General features: G+C 37.8%; 1 protein-coding gene across 1 annotated transcript in view; it reads left to right on the top strand.

The window, feature by feature from the left end:
• Nucleotides 1–124: 124 nt before the first annotated feature.
• SKIC3 (SKI3 subunit of superkiller complex) overlaps nucleotides 125–21,227 on the top strand; it is a 74,252-nt gene continuing 53,149 nt past the window's right edge. Inside the window, exons 1-13 of the mRNA XM_081088729.1 lie at nucleotides 125–169; nucleotides 666–770; nucleotides 4,636–4,706; nucleotides 6,328–6,481; nucleotides 7,864–7,954; nucleotides 9,214–9,357; nucleotides 10,311–10,402; nucleotides 10,825–10,900; nucleotides 11,443–11,583; nucleotides 13,912–14,010; nucleotides 14,120–14,228; nucleotides 18,252–18,392; nucleotides 19,430–19,531. Coding sequence (XP_080944855.1) covers nucleotides 7,865–7,954; nucleotides 9,214–9,357; nucleotides 10,311–10,402; nucleotides 10,825–10,900; nucleotides 11,443–11,583; nucleotides 13,912–14,010; nucleotides 14,120–14,228; nucleotides 18,252–18,392; nucleotides 19,430–19,531 — 994 coding nt within the window. The 5' untranslated portion in view covers nucleotides 125–169; nucleotides 666–770; nucleotides 4,636–4,706; nucleotides 6,328–6,481; nucleotide 7,864. The remainder of the gene's footprint in view (nucleotides 170–665; nucleotides 771–4,635; nucleotides 4,707–6,327; nucleotides 6,482–7,863; nucleotides 7,955–9,213; nucleotides 9,358–10,310; nucleotides 10,403–10,824; nucleotides 10,901–11,442; nucleotides 11,584–13,911; nucleotides 14,011–14,119; nucleotides 14,229–18,251; nucleotides 18,393–19,429; nucleotides 19,532–21,227) is intronic.

Below are 21,227 nucleotides of genomic sequence, written 5' to 3'. Positions count from 1 at the left end.
AGTGAGCACATGCGCACAGGTGGACTTCTCCGCCCTGACTCATGTTAAGCCCTTTTAATCAAATACCGAGCAAACTATGCAAGTCACTGCCAGTCACGTGAGCCATGCCTGGGGAAATGCGCATGCGCTCGGTCTCCAGCCTAGTTTGTAGGAGGAGCAGCTGACCCAGGTGGGTTCGGGTCGCTGTCGCTTTGGCAGAAGTTAGGTTTGGTGGGCGGTGGAAATGGTTGAAATGAAAACGTAGAGAGAGCAAGGGTCAGGGGCTGAGGGTGCTCGTTTTGCGCTGAACAAGCGTGGCTGAGTTGTCAGCGGGACCGTGAAGTGGGAGGTGATGAGGTGGCGGCGCGTCTGTCACTTAGGTTGGCTCGGTGGCTCTTTGGGGGACCTGGGACTGGACCGCTGCAGGTGCGATCTGGTACCGTGGGGCCCTCGAGTCCATTCCCCCAGGGAAATCTGCAGTACTCCTGCCATCGCCGGTGCAGCTGGGATTTACTGAACTCGGGTGGGTGAGGAGCGGGGCCGGGGACAGGGAAAAGCTTCGGTGCGCCTCGCTTTCCGAGTGCAAAGGAGAGAAGCGAGCAGCTGTCTCGTGGCGGAAGAGGTGTGGTTCTGTGTGACGGGAGCGATTCACTGACGTAGGTTCGGAACCCCTTGTTTTGCTGCAGAAGAATCACAGATCCTTCTTGACTGTTGAAGTCCTTTGGGAAAATCTGGAAGAAACGGATTTCGGTCCCAGAGCCAAGTCCCTGATTTCATTGTCATAGTTGCAGGTATATAATTTGTCTTCATGTTAATCGCATCAGTATGACGGAAAGGAGGAGTTGCAGTACTTAGTTAACGTAAAACCAACTGTAAATACTAACATCTGTTTTTGCACAAAATAATGGTAGTAAGGGACAGACCTTATTTAATACATAACACTTATTCCGTTCTGAGGATTATACTAAACATTTATTGAGCACTTACTGTGTGGCAAGTCCTTTTACAAGGAACATTTCCCATCATCCTCACTTTCACCATTTTGCAGATGGGAAAACAGGCTTGGCCAGGTGAAATGACTTGCCCAGGGTTACCCAGGGAGCCAGTCTAGTAGGACTTGCATCCGAGGAATCTGTACCCTAACTCGCTGCGGTACTCTGTCTCTAGTTAGTTACAAAATGTCATGACATTCTCCTGGGCTTACTCACTGTTAGTGAAGCAGAATTATTAACTAAGCAGCATGCCAAAGATCTGGTAAATGCAGATATATACACAATAGTCTCTGTCCACAAGGAACGCTAAGGAAAAAAAAGTGAAATAATATTAGTACAACATGGAAGGTGATACAGGTATGTTCTTTCATGATCGGGATGTGTTTAAAATTTTTTTCTAAGTTAATTTGGAATGTTGAACACATGTTACCATCGGAACGATGTTGGCTGACATTTAGATTAATCAAAAATGTACTTTACTAGTATGGCACATTACTGATTCTGTGACCTGTATTTACTCTCTGTGACCTTGTCTTCATAGGACGTGTATTCTGAATTCCCAGTCAGGATGACAGGAATACATCTTTTTCTTTCTTTTTTTTAAAAAAAAATATTTTTAATTGACTTTAGAGAGAGAGGAAGGGAGAGCGGTAGGGAGATAGAAACATTGATGACAGAAAAACATCAACCTGCTGTCTCCTGGGGATCGAGTCTGCAATCCCGGCATGCACCCTGACTGGGAATTGATCTGGTGACTTCTTGGTTCATGGGTCTGCACTCAACCATTGAGCCACACCAGCCGGACGGAATACATCTTTTTCCCCCATTTTCTTCCCTTGACAATGTCAGTGGGGGCAAGGGTTGAATTGGACTGGAGTGAGATGAGTGTTTTCGGTCCCCAGACACATACGCTGGAAGACTCTAAGAGGCTTCTAGTCTAACTTCTCATCTGCCATTCAATTTGCCCTACATATTACTGCCAGTGGGTTGTCCAGTCTGCTTTTTCATTCCCAGTGATGGGAAACACTTCCTATGAGCAGCCATTCCACATTTGTACTGGTCTGATTTTAAAAGTTCTTATTTTGAGCTGAAGTTAGCCTTTCTCTACTTTTAACCATACATTCATCCATTTCTCTTCACTTTACATGAATAATCTCTCCTTTTAAACTACCCTTCTCACCTTTTCCCCCACCTGTTCCTCTCACCCCCAAAATCTTCCCCAGTTCCTTCAACTAGTTATTATAACTTCAGGTTTCTTCATTATTTTCATCACTCTCTTCTGCACACAGAGCATTTTTGCTAATCGTAACTTACTCTATCAGAAAAGGAACTTTTGAGATGTGAGTGTGCATCTCTGTGTGTGTACATGTATGTATATGTGTGTTTCAATGAGGGTAGGGGCTGCATTACATGTCTAAGTCATCAGTTAAAGTGGGGGAGGGAGGGAATGTCTGCCCTGGAACCATATAAGGCCCAGGAAATCATTTGGTCTGGCCCTGCCAAGGCATTAGGGGTAAGTTAATTAAATGTTTGACCAAATATAGCAGGCTAATTTTTTAAAAATATATTTTTATTGATTTCAGAGAGGAAGGGAGAGGGAGAGAGATAGAAGCATCAGTAATAAGAGAGAATCATAACCATCTGCCTCCTGCACACTCCCTACTGGGCACAAAGCCCACAACCCGGGCATGTTCCCTGACTGGGAATTGAACCATAACCCCCTGGTTCATAAGTCATTGCTCAACCACCAAGCCTCACAGGCTGGGCATCAGGCTAATTTTTTAGTTGATAATTTTGTCTGGCTTGTGAATAATGTTATAATTATCCAAATAGCCCTTAACAGAGAAAAAGGTTCTCCACCACTGATTTAGAGGGTGGCAGTAGAGAAGGAGTACAGGCATTATATATGTTGTGTTCAGGCACTTATCAGGTAACTGATGTAATCCTTACTTTACCAATGAAGAACTAGGCATAGAGTTATGAAATAAGATGCCCAGCGTTTAATGGCACTTGAACCCAGATCCATCTGGTTCCTAGGCCCCTTCTCAACCAGGTTATGACTTGCTTTGGTGGGTGGATATGGCAGAATGAAGGGACTGAAAAATCGGGTATTTTGTAAGAACAGAGTTGAAGTGACTGAGTAATAAAATAGGTTGGATGAGAACAATAATCAAGTGTAGCTGGAAGAGGGCTTAAAGAAGTTAGTGATGTGAAGAGTCAAGTTTTAACATTTATTTTACCTTCCCACCCCTTGTTTTAATGTTTACTTTCCTGAACATTGTTTGGATCACAAATTTTTGTTTTCTTTACAGTAGGATGCTTTTCTGTGGAACTAATCATTCAATTTAAGTATATTGATAGTATGTTTAGTCCAAAAACTCACTTTGTTCATCCCCACCTGCTTCATCTAAATTTTGTTCATTTCGTAGTTTTCAAGTAGCATATATATATATATTTTTTTTTTATTATTTTTTATTTTTTTTATTTTTTAAAACAACTCTGTTCAGCCCTAGCTGGTTTGGCTCAGTTGATAGAGTGTCGGCCTGTGGACTGAAGGGTCCTGGGTTTGATTCCAGTCAAGGGCATATGCCTGGTTGCGAGCTTGATTCCCAGTAGGGGGCGTGCAGGAGGCAGCCAGTCAATGATTTTTCTCTCATCATTGATGTTTCTCTCTCTCTCTCTCTCTCTCTCTCTCTCTCTCTCTCTCCCCCCACCCCTGTTCCTTCCTCTCTGAAATTAATAAAAAAATATTTTTTAAAATCTGTTCAGTTTTTCAAAACCACTCTATTCTCTCCATGAAGCATTCTGGATTAATTTTGTTTGACAAAATTTATTCCAGGGACGTCATAAAAAATACTTAGAATTTATAGTCATGTAGAAATTGTGTCAATATTTTACATGGCTATTTAGATGGATTTTTAATCTTAAAAAAAGTGATCTCTATTTTCATTAACTTATGAACTACAGTAATCTAATTGCATGATGTGGGCATCATTCAAAAATATTTAAAATCTTTATATGGCTTAGAACAAGGATCACTTTGGTGTAGTTGGAGGCTGCAAATTGGGTGTAACTATAGTAAGTGCTCTTAATTGTCCTGAATTCAAAACAAAGTAGTGCAGAAAGACAATTTTCTCCTTTGGCTCAGTTTTTATATTGAAGTTAGTGTATTTTGTGTTCCTGGAGTATTTTTTCAGAACTTGATTGTTTTTGGAAGTTCCTTTTATCTCCTGAGGCTACGGGAACATGGTTTAGACCAGCCGTGGGCAAACTACAGCCCGCGGCGTTTGAAATGAATAAAACTAAAAAAAAAAAAAAAAAAAGACCGTACCCTTTTATGTAATGATGTTTACTTTGAATTTATATTAGTTCACACAAACACTCCATCCATGCTTTTGTTCCGGCCCTCCGGTCCAGTTTAAGAACCCATTGTGGCCCTCGAGTCAAAAAGTTTGCCCACCCCTGGTTAGACTAATTTTGAAAGTTGGAGATTAAGATTAATGTCTCTTTGGGGAAAAAAGGAGGAAAAATTGTACATAATTATTTCTTATGTTTTAAGTTATTTATGAAAATTGAACTTGAATCTAATATATTTTTAAAAGTTCACGTTTTGGGTGTGTCCTACTTTTTATGTGCCTAACTGTTTCATATTTTACTAATTTAGATGGATAACGGTTAAGGAACAATCTGAAATTCAATGCAGAAGAAGGTAGAGCTAGTGATAATAGGTAAAAGGTAAGTGCTTAGAATGCTCAATAATAGGTAATTGGAGTCTACTTTTACTAAACGATTGTTTTTACCAATTCCTTCTATAAGAAAAGTCATCACAAAATACATTTAGACTTTTATTACATTTAAAGGTATCAGTTTTGCTTTTCTGTAATTACTTTCATTGTCATTATTGTTACTATTATTTATAAATGTTATTATTTTTGCTTTGTGGAATCTTTGTAGCTGCATAACTGAATATAGCTTAAGGTTCCATAGCTTTAAGTCGTGTGTATAGGATATATTATTCCATCTATTTATATTTATTAGTTTTGAGGTATATCATTGTCTGTTTGGCATGGTTGTCACTTTCTAACTTTTTGAAAGTGAAGTTGTTGCTACTTTTTATGCTTGGTATGTTGAGTGAAAACCTTTGCAATTGGTAGTAGAGAACTTTTATTGAGTGAAAATGTGCAAAATGAATGCTCTTATTTTTAAAAAGTCAGTTGAAATTGAGAAAAAGTAGAAGGAGAGGTATAAGGGGAAAGTGTGTGGGGCTGAGGAAGAAGATTAGACACTTGTAAGAGAGCTAGATTTTTCTTTAACGTGTTGGAAATGCCCAGAATGGAGGTAAGTATCCCAAATAGAGGAGTATGGGATTACCTGGAATTCTTTTGGATAGTAGGTTTTTACTTTGTGACAGGAAATGGGTTTGATGGTACCTAGTAGATAGTTGGTGCCCAGTGAAGCTTTGTTTGGAAAATGAGTGAATGAGCCTCTCCCTTCTCCACCCCACTTCCCCAAAAGAGGAAGATGTTTTCAGGGCTAGAAAGTAGCAGATTTTTTTTTGTCTTTAAAAAAGTTACTTAAACCCCTGAAACATACATATATGTGTTTATTTATTTATTTATTTTAGGTGAAGAGAGAGCCTCATTGCTAGCATATTATGCTAAATGCCAAATCAATGAAGAAGGAATAGGAACAGAAGAAAGCAGGATTCCACTAAAGCAAGAATAATTTTATTTACATAAGTAATTGTAGCTACAGATGGAGACATATAGGGATATGAAAAGGTATTGAACGTTAGTATTGGTTACCAGGAGAAGGATTGAGTTTGTCTCTAGTGGACTTGAAAAATAGCCTACTTAGAAACATTTAACAGCTCTGTGTTTGCTGCTATATTCAAGTCTAAGCTTGTCTGACTATGAAGGTCTGTAATCTGGTGCTCTCCTTTATCCAAGCTCAAGTCCTGTCTTCGCCATCTGGTAGCTGTTAATTACTTCACACCATACTTTCCTTTGAATTCCTGTTGCACTTGCAGTCATTAGTCCTAGTTTAGCATTTGATTCACTAATGACTCACATGCTTTAGCTCTTTCTCTTGGTTTAGAGAGGCCTTCTTTGCTATTTCTTTTATGTCATATGCTATGTTTACCTTGAAAGTGTTGGTTGGTTCTACTTTGTTCAATGTTGGGTGATAGAAAAGATGATGATATCTGTCCTGGAAAAGTTGTATTCTTCTGTTTGTTTTTGCTTGGCCTTATCTTGAAACTGTTTTTGTCCTTTTTTAGTTTGAAGTTTTTGTTATTGGATGTCTTTTTATTAGTTTAGATTAGATGTTATCATAATTGATGTTCTTTTCTTTTTAGTCTGTAGGTTTACCCACCAAAGATAACTTTGGCATGAAAAAACTTACTGTAAAATCAGCATTGAAATTTGTTGCCTGCTCCAATCAAGATTTGTAACTACGGGAAAAATCCTTCCAAAGTTTCCAGCTATAAATTTATACCAAGATAATTGCAAGTAAGAGGGCAGTTTCTAAAATAATAGCATATGAAATATGTTGCTTTACTTACATAATTATTGTAATTAGGTGAAAAGTCACTTTTATGTCAATTAAGGGAATTTGATTCTGGCTGTAGATAAATTGATTTTATGATACCTTAACTTTTATATTATTTTTAATGTAACATTCTTAAGTCAAAGGATTTTTTAAAATTCTATAACTTCTTTGATCTTGTGCTTCTACCTCAGCCTCTTTTGGATATAAAGGACTGTTGGTGTACCATGTCATCAAGCCATCTTCCTGATTCATTTTGCTGCCTTGAACATCTTTAGTCTATAATGACTTAACATTTATGCAGCTTTGTTTTACCTTCCTGATGATATTAGAGTTCAGTGGAGTTGGCAAAAATATAAATGTTTCTTCTTTTCAACATCAAATTGTAATTAAATTTGCCCTGTTTACTGGTAAATCAGAATAAGTTGTGAAATATCAGATATGTTAGTTTACTTAAAATTAAGCACTGTATCTTAAATGAAAAAATTAAATGAAGAAATACTTTGTCTACCAATTGATATCTTTTTATGACTGAAGTTCATGTACTTGCATATTCATCACCTTCATTTAAGTGTAAACATTGCATTTACTTCTTTTCAAAGATTACTATATTACTATAATCCTAAGTAACCCTTATTATGAAGAAAGTTAATATCCTGATTTATATATTAAAAAGACTTAGCTTAAAACAGAATGCTCTCTTAAACTCTTACATCAGAGTTACTGAAATTTGTGTTAGTGTTCATACTCTATGACTTGGGCTTATTCTGCTAATTCTTGCTTAGTGTAGAATTTAATTGAAATTGGTATGTGTTTTGAGTCCTGGGCCATAGGATCATCTGTGTTTTAGCCTACTATGTGGAGAGTAAGTATAATTCAGATGCAACTGAGCTTCAACAAATATTTATTAATATGTACACTTTGTCGGTCAAAAATCCCTGCGTATGTGAAAATTATGTTCTGAGGGGGTTGGGAAACAGATAATAAATAATATAATTAAGTAAAATATATAGTGTATAAAATATAAGTATATAAGATGATGATAAATGCTTTGAAGAAAAATAAATGCATTGTTAGAGAGAAGGTTAAGGGAATATTGGGTAGTTGTGAGTGGGATAAGGCAGGGTTGACATTTTAAATAAGGTGGCCAGTGAAGGTTTCACTGAGGAAGTGATATTTGAGTGGAAATCTGAAAGGTGTGGGAATAAGCTGTGTGTATATGAAAGGGGGAAAGAGTGTTCCTGGTAGAAGGAATCACATGTGCCTTTTTCAGATGGTTAAGTTTGCTGGAGCTGTGATAGGCAGGTTATTATTGTACATTCAGTCAGGCTTTTTATTTTGACAGAATGTCTAGCAAGGAAGTGAAGACTGCTCTGAAAAGTGCTAGAGATGCAATCAGAAACAAAGAATACAAAGAAGCTTTGAAACATTGTAAGGTAACTGATGTTTTGTTCTTCCACAATGAAAGTGTGTTACCTCTTTTTAAGCATTATCAATTCATGATATGTGAATCATTTACTGTTTATATATAACAAAGGTAGTAAGGTTATTTAGTAGAACGGTTAGAGTGGTTATGCTAGGATAAGCTGATCTGTTGCACTTAATTTTGTCTTTCTCTGTATTGGTAACTTATCAAAGCCAAGTTCTTAAAACCTGAATATCTCTTAGGTATCTTTTGATGTGTTTACTGTGGGACTCTACTGTATCTTACAGTTGTCATTCTTTAATAGTGTGTTGACATTTTAATTCTATTTGGTTTGTGGATTCTAAAGTGCCTTTGTATGCTGATGGGAATGTTCCAGCCCAGAAGGAGAAATTGAATGTGCAGGAGAGATAGAGGGAGTGGTAGGAGTGAAGTCCTTGGGAAGGTGAGAGAGGATGGAGTCCTGAGCTTAAGAGGAGGTTCTTTGAAACTTCTTCCATCTTAAAAGGAGGGAAAGTCGATGGAGACCCATACGCTGTCAAGATTAGAGATTTGGGGATGGGAAGATGAGGGTGATCTCCTCTGATGACTTCTATTTTCTTAATGAAATATAAGGTGGAAGTGGAAGAGGAGTTGATAGGAGGTTTGAGACAAAAGAGGTATAAAATAAATATTGTCAATAATATTGTGATCAATTTACACTGTGAGAGATGATTACTAGAATTAGTGGGGTGATTACATTGTAAGGCATAAAAATGTCAAAACACGATATTGTACACCTAAAACTAATGTAACCAATATAAGATTGTATACCATAAAAATAAATTTAGAAAAAAAGAGGTATGAAGTAGTTTTTATTCATAGTGGGAAAACAAACACATCATTTAATCCTAAACGATATGGAAAACAAGTTTGTGAATTAACTAGCACTTGGAATAGAGGCAGGCAGGATGGTTGGGTGTTAAGAACAGTCTTATTGTTCTTTTTATACCCAGTATTCTTAAGGGACAAGGGGATGCATTTGGTGGAAACATTAGTATTATTTGGGCAGCTTTAAAAAAATATACCTCATATTTATGACCCCTTAAAATTACTGATCCCGTCTAACTCCCTCTCTTGCTGAGGAAACTGAAGACCCGAGGTTGAGTGACATTTTAAAGATTGTCTAGATAGTGGTAGATCCAGATTTTCTGACCTTCAGGTAGACTGTCTTTTTTTGTTTGTCCATTACTTCCAAAATTTAATGACCTGCTCTTTTATTTTTTTAATCAGACAGTGTTAAAACAAGAGAAAAATAACTATAATGCCTGGGTATTTATCGGTGTGGCTGCAGCCGAGCTAGAACAACCTGATCAGGCCCAGGGTGCCTATAAGAAAGCAGCTGAACTAGAGCCAGACCAATTGCTAGCTTGGCAGGTATGTAAAAATATTTTTCCTCATATTATAAGAAAGAGTTATTTTCTCATTTTTAAAATTGCAGATAACAGCTTTATTTAAAAAAAATTAAACCTCCACTTAATTCCACATGAGAAAAAAATTGAAATTTATTGGTTTTTTTAAACCTGAAGATTACTTTTCAAAATAATGGTGCCAACGATGCTATTTTACCACTATTTACCACAATCCAATGAATTATTTACAAATGATGTTTTCTAAAACTAAAATAACATAGAAAATTTGCAATTCTCTATCTTTGAGTACAGGTTAAATTCTTTTTCTTATTTAATGGTCTTTATGGGTTTTTTTCTTACTTAATGGTCTCGAAATTTTTCATATTTAATCACTTTGTTTCATATCTTAGAAACTGTGATTAAAAGGAAGTGGTAGGCTCTGGAGTGCATGAACCCATTTGTCTCAGGTTTACATGAACAAGAGCATGAATGAGGGTATCTGATAACATGTTTATATAGGTGCTTGTTTTATTATGTACTGATTGGTATAAGATATCTAATCTTTATTGAAACAAATATGGCAATTTCTACAGACTACTTGGATTTTGTATTTGTTTTACCATATAAAAGTAGTGTTATATGGTAATGTCTTAGAGGTTAAGATTGTATAATAACCATTAAAATATATTTTTTTGTTGTGAAACATTTCAAATTTCAAAAGAAAAGACAATGGTATGAGCCCTTCTATGCCCATCATCTAGCTTCAATAAAAATCCTCTCAGCCAATTTTTTAAAATCTAAACTTTCCCCTACTCCCTTCTATTCCAAAGTATTTGTAGGCAAATCCCAGACATATTTCATTTATTAATTATAATTATCTTTATTATGAATAACCTTTATAGATTGTCACTTTAGCAAAATAAATGCAAGAACATTAGATGTTTTTGGAAGAGTAATCTCTACTACTTCCTCTTTTAGGGGTTAGCAAGCCTGTATGAGAAATGTAATCAGATAAATGCTAAGGATGACTTACCTGGTGTTTACCAAAAGCTCCTGGATCTTTATGAAAGGTAATCAGTATGTGGGGAAAGGCCAGTTTCTTTAAAAGCATGAATTAGAAAATCTGATTAAAAATATATAGAAATACTCTAAACATGTACTAGGAATTGGGAAACATTTTTCTTTCAGACTGTTATAGCAGAATCTCTTGATTGTGATAAGAATAGAATAAAAATACTCATAGTAAGAGGATTAACTAATTTGGGAATTTTCATGTTATTTTCAGTCAGTGTAATTGAAGATAATGTTTCTTAAATCTTTTCTTTTTATGAGAGTCTCATTTTATAAAATTTTACTGTAATATAAAAGCTGTAGTATGTACTGATTTAAAATAGTAACCGACAATATTATTGGGGTATTTAATTTTGGTGTTCTAAGCCTTTGATTGTTTTTATTAATTAGATTCAAAATCTTTTTTTTTTTTTATTCTAAGTGTTGACAAACAGAAGTGGTGTGATGTCTGTAAGAAACTTGTGGATCTGAATTATCAAGAAAAGAAACACATAGAGGTTGGCTAGTGATTTTCTGGGGTAGTATATTTCTTTTTAATAAAACCATTACTAGAAGAAAGCTTTCATTTAGCTTATGGGAAAATTTTAAAAATTGTTATGTAGTATGGTATTAAAATAATTTAGGGGATAATATAAATTACAGTGATTTGAAACTGTAAATTAGAATTCAAATTAAAGGTATTATAACTTCCAAACCTTTTTGAAACTGCAGGAATTAATAAAATAAGTAAAAGCATTATCAATAGAATACAGTGGCCTATTTGTTGGGTCTCTATAGCTGATACTATAAGTTACGATGATTGGGACATGTTGTCATTATTCCTGTGTCTACTCTGGTAGCTCAGTAATATTTCTAATATGAGGACTATGTAAATTTACCCAATCAACTTATTTTTTATGGAGTTCATAATAGGTGGAGTTCTGTGCTTTTGTTATTTTTATATATTAGCAGATAAAAATATTTTTATTTGTAGATTTTATTTTTCTATTGACATTTTTAGTATTTAAGATAAAATAACAATTTTAAATTTCCTCAATAGGTGGCTCAAACATGGCACAAATTGATAAAGATACGGCAAGAAGCAGGTGCAGACAACCAAGAGCTTCATCAGCTATGGAGGAAATTGACTCATTTGCTGGCTGAGAGTACTGAGGATCAGACTAATGAGACACAGCAATTGGTATTGACCTGTTTATTCCCCTAAATTTAGAAAATGCAAGCATAATGATATATTTACTTATTTATTTATATTTTATTTATTTTTTTGTTAAGCCTCACCCAAGGATATTTTTTCCATTGATTTTGAGAGAGTGGAAGGGAGGGAGGGGAGAAGAGAGAGAGAGAGAGAGAATGTGAGAGCGAGAGAGAGCGAGCGAGAGAGAGAGAGCGAGAGAGAGAGAGAGAGAGAGAGAGAGAGAGAGACGTCAATGTGAGAAAGACACATCAATTGGTTGCCTCCTCCTGGGCCAGATATCAAACCTGTAACCCTGTTAGGTGCACTTGACGGGAATAGAATTTGTGACCCTTGGTTGCAGGGGCTGACACTCTAACCATTGAGCACGCCATCCAGGGAAAGGGTAATAGATAAATGTAGAATATAGAAAAGTACTTTATGTCAGACTAGATGTTTTGTAAGTGTTTAATTTTAAATTTAGAGGCTCTTCCTGATAAAGTCAGAATTATTGGCCTACAGTCTCATATTAAGTCTGGACAGATTGAAATTGGTATTCAGGGTATCAGAATTTTACTCCCTTATAGGAATCCAAACTAGATCAATTATTTTTTCACTGTAAAAAAGAGACTATGAAATTGGCTTTCACAAATTGCTATAATTTCTAAAAAGTTGTGCCTTAAAGGCATGTTATGAACTAAGAGTACTAAATCACTGAGATTTAACAATTCAAGCAGAGTATTTTATTTAGAGTATTTATAATTCCATTTTGAATACTAAATAATTGAAAATAATTTTTAAGAGACTTAAAAAATGGGTTTTGAACCATAATTGGGAATATCTCCATTCTATTATTTTATATTTGTAAGTTTAAAAATACACATAGCTTCTTATAGTATGTAGCCACTCAGTGCACACTTTTTAAATTGGATTGAAATTTTAAATGTAAGCAATGATGGGCTCTGTATAGGGTGGGAAGCTCATTTCTTTGTAAATTGTTTCTTTGTTTGCTCATTAATTTGTTCTTTTATTCAAAAAATGTTTATCAAGTAAAAAACAAACAAACACAGAAAACAAAACAAAACAAAACAAAATGTTTCTCAAGAGCCTACTGTGTCGGGTGGGTATCCTAAGAGCTGGGGATAAGAATGTGAGAACAAGTTTTGCAGTTGTTTGTGTGTTGGTTTATCTGTGTATAGATTTAGTTGTGGAAAAAATTGAGTAGTGACAAAATTAGGTGATTTACCAACTTCTCTTAAATTATATCTTCATATTATGACATCATTATTTTCCTTGAAATAGCATAGGTTACCGGAAAATCAAACATGTACCAAAATAAGTAAAATGTTTTTGTGAATTGTTTATACTGTATCTCTTTAAGAAAGAGAATTATACTTATCCTAAAAATTGGCTTCTAACTATTAAAAATACAATAATCGAGTGTTTGAGGGTTATTCTCCACTTGGATGCTAATGATAACTGCTTCATTTAAGTGTGTTCAGAAGCAAGTGTGTCATCTAGTTTCCACGTGGATTGTTTACACGACCTTTTTTAATTTTATAAACCCTTGTGCTTGACTAAGTTAGCAGTAAAATTCTACTTTATTTATATGGTCTTTATACCGTGCTTTATAAAGAAAATTTTAGAAAGTAAACTGTATTATGAGTTTTCATTATAGAGGCATAGGAAATATTTTTAAAACTGTAGAACTTATATAACCAAATGAATGGCATCTTTTAAAGTGTTTGCCTTGGATCCTCGTATTGCTCTTCTGGCTCAAAACATTTAGGATTCTTCTTTTGGAATTTTTTTCAAAGTCAGTTAATGATACTGTATAAAAAATATTTTATTATTGTATAGTCAGTCATATTTTTGGTATTCTTTTACCAAAAGTATAACTTAACTTCATAAAACATACTTTAAGATTAAAAATTTGCTTCCATTAAAGATGTTCTAAAGAACATGCTGGTGATTTCAGAAGAGATTGTTTTAAAAATAATCTGAGCAGTAGCAGTTACATTATCCTATAAGGCTCTACTTCTCTGGTTGACTAGTTTGTAGGGAACAGCAGACTTATAAGAATGTTTCGTTAAATTAATGTTGCCAATTTATAGTTATTTCGTATTAGTTCAGTGCAGTCCACTGGCTAGTGGAGTTAGATTGTATTCCAAAACTTATAAATACATGTTTTTCCTCATTGAAATGATCAGGGCCATACCATAAAATGCAATTGCAGTTAATTGAGTGTATAGCTTGTGTGAGTCTTATAAGTTCAACTGTTTTACATTGTCATTTAAATATGCTACAGATAATAGTTTTTTTGTTTATTTGTTTCAGCTTTTAACTGCTTTTGAGAATGCACTGGATTTATCAGATAAGATTCCTAGTGAAGATCATCAAGTACTTTATAGACATTTCATTCAGTGTTTATCCAAAGTAAGTTGATTTTTAAAATCTCTAATGTGAGTTTTCTATTCTAAATAGGAAAGTGTCCAGAAGTATATTTTATTGCTACTTAAGTTAATTTTACTTTTATATTTTCAAGTTTCCTCATGAGACTGCTAGGTTGAAGAAGGCCTGCGAAGGAATGATAAACATCTACCCTACTGTGCAATATCCATTAGAAGTGCTTTGTTTGCATTTAATTGAATCAGGTAATTTCTTCTTTATTATAGTGTGTGTCCTAGAGGTGTGTGAATGTGTTGAGTTATGTTACTATGGATGTTACTAAAATTGTTTTAGTGCCTACCAGGTATAAGGTATTATTTCAAAATTTCTGGACATAAAAAGAAGTACAATGTAATCTTTGTGCACATGGAAAGACTGATACATATAAGAAAGTGTAGTGATGCATAGGAATTATGAGTTGTTGATCAGTGAAGTATTTTTGAAGGTGGGGATTGAAGAAGGTCTTGAATTTTCAATAGGAAGTAGATAAATAGGAGGAGGTAAAATGTACTCCTGATAGTTAGAGGACAGAAAAGAGGAGAGGTCAGGAAGGAAGGTTGGGAACCTGCAAAACAACACAGAAGGCAACCAAAGAGCATTTCTCCAGAAAGGAGATTTGCAACTGATGGTTAGGAAGCACTATCTTTTAAAATCTGAGTTATTGAATGGAACTTAGATTACAGTAATGGAATAAAACTAGGAAGAAGTGGTTAGCAGGTATAAAAAGAAGCAATCCAGGGACTTGACTGGCTGCATTTAAGGGAAGGAAGTGGAAGCATGTAAAGGGAAGGTAAGCTTTTAGAGGGGGAGGAGAAGGATAGCAGTAGTGTCACCTGGCAGGAGGGTTTTAAGAAAGGGCTAGTTAACATGAACAATGAACTGAGGTCAAGAAAGATGAGGCATGCTGAGACTTTCAGTACAAAGAGTATGATTGTGTGTGTGTGTGTTTCGCTAATAGGAAGCTTAGTTCCAAAATTACCGTTTCTTCAAATTTTTACAGAAGTCCCAAGGTATCTACACTAATAAAAGAGAAAAATGGTAATTGGTGTACGGCGATACCGTTTTCATTGGCTAATCAGGGCTATATGCAAATTAACTGCCAAGTAAGATTGGCAGTTAACTGCCAACAAGATGGCGGCTAATTTGCATATGTAGGCACAATGCAGGGAGGCGAAAGGGAAAGCAGGAAGAAGCCCCCTGCCACTGACAGTGATCGGAAACCCTTTGCCCTGCCCCCCAGCCATGATCGGAGAATCAGGCGCCTTTGCCGCCCTGGCCAGTGATAGCAGGAAGTAGGGGTGGAGCCAGCGATGGGAGCTGGGCACGGTCGAAGCTGGCAGTCCCAGAAGCTAGGGGTCCCTTGCCTGGGCCTAAAGCGAAGCCCACGATCGTGGCGCCCCCTGCTGCCACTGCAGGTCCCCGCTGCCCGGGCCGGACACCTAGGCCAGAGGCGTTAGGCCTGGGCAGGGGCGGAGCCTGCAACCACGGGGAGCTGGGGGTCCCCTGCCCAGGCCTGACACCTCTGCCAGAGGCCTCAGGCCTGGTCAAGGGGCCGATCCGGTGATTGGTGATCGGAGGGTGATGAGGGTCAACTCCTCTGGCCGAGGCATCAGGCCTGGGTGGGGGGCGGAGCCAGTGATCGGGGGGAGATGGGGGTCCCCTGTCCAAGCCTGACACCTCTGGCGGAGGCATCAGGCCTGGGCAAGGGGCCGATCAGGCGATCGGAGGGTGATGGGGGTCAACGCCTGAGGGCTCCCAGTATGTGAGAGGGGGCAGGCTGGGCTGAGGGACACTCTCCCCCCCCCCCCCCACACACACACCCAGTGCACGAATTTCGTGCACCGGGCCCCTAGTTTCCAATATAAGTAGACTGATTTTCTTTATTGTGTTGGCTCTGGTACCCATCCCTATCCCTTTTTCTGCTGTAAAAATTGCTGCTAAGAAAATAATGGCTATTTGGGTGGTGGACACATGGTGCAATAGATGGATCTTGTAACATAGAAACCCACACCTGAAACCTATATGGTCATGTTGACCAATGTGACCCTAATAAATTTAATAAAAATAGAGAAATTGATGGCGAATATTCACTCTTTTCTCTCTATGCCTGCTCAGCTATTTGTGGTTTGTACCTTTTCTTCATTCTTGACCTTTTCTTCATATGCCAGTGGCACAAGAGGATACTTTGAAATTTCTTCCAGAATTGAATGCTTTCTCAATAAGCACATTTATGCCTGTAATGTTGATTTGTCAAGTAAATGCATATATTCCAAAATCCAACAAAAATATAGAAGAAATAAGATCAACAAATATTCTGTAGACTTTTGCACCTAAATTCAGTATTTGACAAAGTTCTCTAGTAAAGAGATAGCAAAGGGATTATGCTGACTGATTAGAGAGTTAGAGAGTGTGTTGATTTATGTGAAAAAAAATTCTTAAAGAGGGTTTGGGGTGGGTATTTTGCAGAATTGAAGGAGAGTTCTGTATCCTGGCAAAGGGGAAGTGGGTTGGGTGGATATTTACACATATGGTACACCAAGGTAGAGTGCTTTTCCTGCTCAATATTTGGTTGTAAGAATCTGTGGAATGTAGCAGTGTAGGCTTAAGTTCGTTCTAATGTAAATCAGTATTCTGGAGTGGAAGTTTAATAGTTAATGCAGGAGAGTAGGAAACTGCTTAATGTTTCCTTTTTCCTTTTTATTGCAAACTTTTAATACAAACTTTCTGTGTATTAAGAACTTGTGAAAATCTCCAAGGTCTCTATCCTTCTCCAGAGTACTTTAGTATCTGGAATTTGCTACTTGATAGCAGCAGTGACTCACTGACTTCTCTTCTACCGGGGACAAATATATTTCATTCTTATTTGTCCTCCTTTGCATGTGGAAACTTATAGATTGATTTTCAAAATGCCTCAGTTAATAAAGCTTCACAAAACAAATAGTGAATGGCATTCACAGTAGTCATCTGATGAATGTTATTTCATGCTAAATGACCTTTTTGATTTATTTTATTTTGCTTTATTCCTGAAATGGGGGAGGATAAGAAAGCTTGGTTCTTTAGTCTGAAGAGCTTAAGATTTTGTGTTCTAGAAATATTAGAAAATCCAGGTGAAAATAAAGAAATGAATACATGCTAGTTTTCCCCCTCTAATTAGGTTTATTTAAAATAAAAATTCTATAGTAGTGATCAATTTCTTTGGGGTGTGAGAAATGAATTCGTTATTTTAAAAAGCTCACTTTTTTTTTTTTGGTAGTAAACTTTAGGAAACAGAATTTTCATAGGTATTACTTAGTATCTACCTTGAAACTCTTCAGAGTACCTTTATCCTTGGAGATTTAGTATTCATCAGCCCCAAGTCTGGCTTGTCTTATTGAGAAATAAAATTGTCAGTCTGTTTTAAAGCCATTAAATCTAGAATCTTGGAATCTTTTAACTGTTAAAAAGAGCAGATAAGTTAAATAAATGATGTCTTATCAGTTGTCATCCTCTACATTTATTTAGCTAGTATTTTCAACAGGAATTAATATGGAGAAGAGGAGGATTAAGGGTTGAAGCTGGAATATTCCTTATCTCTTTTTTAGTTCAATTTAATTTCACTTTCTTAAATTTATAGAAAGTAAAATGGATTTTTTAAATATACAGTTTGATTCCTTATCTCTCTACACAAAATCAGTTGTGTTATTGTTGCCGATGGTTTTCGGGAACACTATAGAGAATTCCTCTAAGTGCCATCTGGTCATATGTAAAGAATATCTTACACGGGGCTAAACATGAAAGTAATCCTTCCAAATCTCTTTTTGTTTCTATAATTGTACTCCCAGATATTAACAAAGGGGGACATGGTAGGAAAGTCTGCCTTGTTTTAAAAGTTTTTGTGTTCCTCCTAGGCTTTTGGAAACTATTTTCAAGTACCTATCTACACTTTGCTTACCTGTGTGCATTTTGTGCGCGCACGCACAGTTTTGGTACCTTAAATATGGATGAACATGGAAAGATGCACTTTTTATCCCAGGGTTTTTTCCAATAAGAACAGTTAGTTTAGCCAAGATATTAATAGTCTGTCATGAAGTATGTTTTTGTGGAGTAAGAGAGTTTTGACTCAGATGGGTGAAATTTTAATAGCCATTTCGTTTTCTTTTTTAAGACAGCTTTTGAGATTTAAGTTTTGTAGGTTTTGGTGCTTACAAATTTGGTATATGTATACTAATAACTTTTTCTTTTAATACCAGGAAGTCTTACTGAAGAGGGACAACAGTATTGTTGTAGACTAGTGGAAATGGATTCAAAAAGTGGTCCAGGCCTCATTGGTTTAGGCATTAAAGCATTACAAGACAAAAAGTATGAAGATGCTGAAAGGAACTTAAGAGAAGGTAAGTATACAGTGGATAGCTTGTAACATGAGGTACTAGTCAGTAGGTATTTATCTTTGGCCCTTTCTTTAAGGAATGTATATTTCAGATAGGAATGAAAAACAATGAACTTACATACTGGGGAATATGCTTAAGTTTGAATTCCAACTCTGCCACTTATAATTTCAACACCTGGGGAACTTAATTAAACTCTCTGTGTCTCAGTGTCTTCATTTATAATAATATCTCCAGCCGTACATTCAAATTGAGATCTGAATGACACATACAAGCCTGGCATTGGAAGGAGCATTTCAGGTCAAGAAATGAAATAGCCTGAGGGTAGAGGAAAGCTGGGCTTCAGGAAACTGCTTGTGGTTTGGCCAGGTTTGCGAATGAAGTATGGGAGCAGGAAGGGGCAAGAATTGAGGCTGAAGAGGGGCTTACAAACCTTGTTAAGCACCCTAGGGCAGTAGGGAACCAGTGGAAGGTTTTAAGCAGAGGAATTTCATAGTGACATTTGTATTTTTAGAAATATTCTCACCACAGTGTAGAAGATGCAGTGATCTGGGATAAAGATGATGGAGGTGTGATTAGTCCGGTGGTAGAGAAATGGATAGGTGCCTGGAAGCAGTGTGGCTTTGTGACTGGTTAGATGTGAGAGATACGGGAGAGGTGGGGTGGGGGTCTGATTTGTTTTTTGTTTTGTTTTATTATTGTTAATCCTCACTCCTGAATATTTTTCCATTGATTTTTAGAGAGAGTGAAAGAGGGAGGGGCTGGGGGAGAGAGAGAAATAGAAACATTGATGTGACAGGGACACATCGATTTGTTGCCTCCCGCACAGTCCCAGACCAGAGCAAGGGAAGGAACCTGCAACCCAGGTATGTTCCCTTGACTGGGAATAGAACCCAAGACCTTTCAGTGCGTGAAGCAAATGCTCTACCCTTGAGCAACATCAGACAAGGTGGGAGGAGTCTGATTTGTTGAGTAGATGGTGGTGCCATTCATCTCAGTAGTTACGGCAAACTTGGATTTTGTGCTTGCTTTTATCCTTTTAGGGTTAAAAGAAAGCCCTCTCTGCACAACTGGATGGTATCATCTGGCAGAAGCCCAAGTCAAAATGCATAGACCAATGGAAGCTGTTCTTTCATGCAATCAAGGTATTCTTGACATGTTTAAGTGTGGCCACCCTGTTTCTTTTCATGTTAAAGGAGAAAGATAGTGGTTTTAAAAAAACAGGTATAGCCTGGTGTGTCCTAGGGCCTTCACTAGTTCTTGATTCCTCTGATGTAGATAAGGAAAGGCATCTTGGAGCCTATCTGAATGGCATGGGGTAGAAAATCACAAAAAGTGATTCACTGCTCTGATACAGCTGGAGGCCCAGCCTCTGTAGTTGAGAAACAATTCACCCTGGTCCATTCTAATTCAGCCTCTTTTCCTTCCAGTATCCTTGATTTGCTTCTTATAGATGCATTGGCTAAGTGCTAACCTTTGGTATATAGCAGATAGGGATAGCCATTGTTGTGTTTCAGGATGTTCAGTTTTATCATGTTATGTGAAGATAAAGGTTTTAAATTTAGATCTGTTCTGTTTTAAATTCAAATATTTTCATATAGAGATCAGGGAAGAATTTATACTTAGCTTTAAATTATTCTTCATGTATATTGCTTTGGCAATTTATTCTTATTGTAATGGTAATCCTATCTAATAAAAGAGAAACATGGTAATTAGCCGTACGTCCGCTACCCTTCCCATTGGCTAATCGGGGTGATATGCAAATTAACTGCCAGCCAAGATGGCGGCCGGCAGCCAGGCTACTGACACGAACAGGAGGCTTGCTTGCTTCAGTGACGGAGGACTCCAACGTTCCCCAACTGCTGCTGCTGGGCTCTGAGCTGCTAAGAAACATTGTTACAAATATAGAAGCTAAACAAAACCCCAGCAACCTGTTTTCAGTCAGCCGGGATCTCAGAGCTGGAGTCACAACAAAGTTTCAAATACAGAAAGTAAACAAAGCCAGAAACCTGCTTTCAGCAGCGAGGTCTCACAGCTATAGCCGGCTCTCAGCTCCAGTGACAGCCATAAATCCAAGAATAAAAAAAAAAGGAAAAAAGGAGTGGTTGGGAGCTTCAGTCACCCGCCAGCCTGAAAATGGACCTCAGCCCCTCACCCAGACTGGCCAGGCACCCCAGTGGGGACCCCCACCCTGAAAGGGGTGTGACCAGATGCAAACAGCCATCATCGCCTCATCCAGGCTGGCCAGGCACCCAAGCAGGACCCCCACCCTGATCCAGGACACCCTTCAGGGCAAACCAGCCGGCCCCCACACGTGCACCAGGCCTCTATCCTATATAGTAAAAGGGTAATATGCCTCCCAGCACCGGGATCAGCGGAGCCATGAGGCCTCCTGGCCCCTGGAGCAACATGACAGGGGGCAGCGCCCAAACCCCCTGATTGCCCTGCGGCTCTGTGTGTGACAGGGGGTGGGGCCACAACCTCCCTATCCGCCATGCTCTGTTCGTGACAGGGGAAGGCGCCCCAACCCCCTGATCGGCCCTGCTCTGTGCCTGATGGGGGAGCTCCCCAACCCCCTGATCGGCCCTGCTCTGTGTGTGACAGGGTGTGGCCCCCCAAACCCCCCATGGGCCCTGCTCTGTGTGTGACAGGGTGGAGCCGCAACCTCCCCATCGGCCCTACTCTGTGGGTGACGGGGCGGTGCCCCAACCTCCCCATCGACCATGCCTTGAGTGTGACAGGAGGCGGCACCCCAACCCCCCAATTGGCCCTACCCTGAGTGTGACTGAGGGTGGCATCACAACCCCCTGATCGGCCCTGCTCTGTGCGTGACAGGGGGGA

The sequence above is a fragment of the Myotis nattereri genome, assembly GCF_964212035.1.
Source record: "Myotis nattereri genome assembly, chromosome: 4".
NCBI classification, from domain to species: domain Eukaryota; kingdom Metazoa; phylum Chordata; class Mammalia; order Chiroptera; family Vespertilionidae; genus Myotis; species Myotis nattereri.
This window is presented reverse-complemented; position numbering and strand designations above follow the sequence as displayed.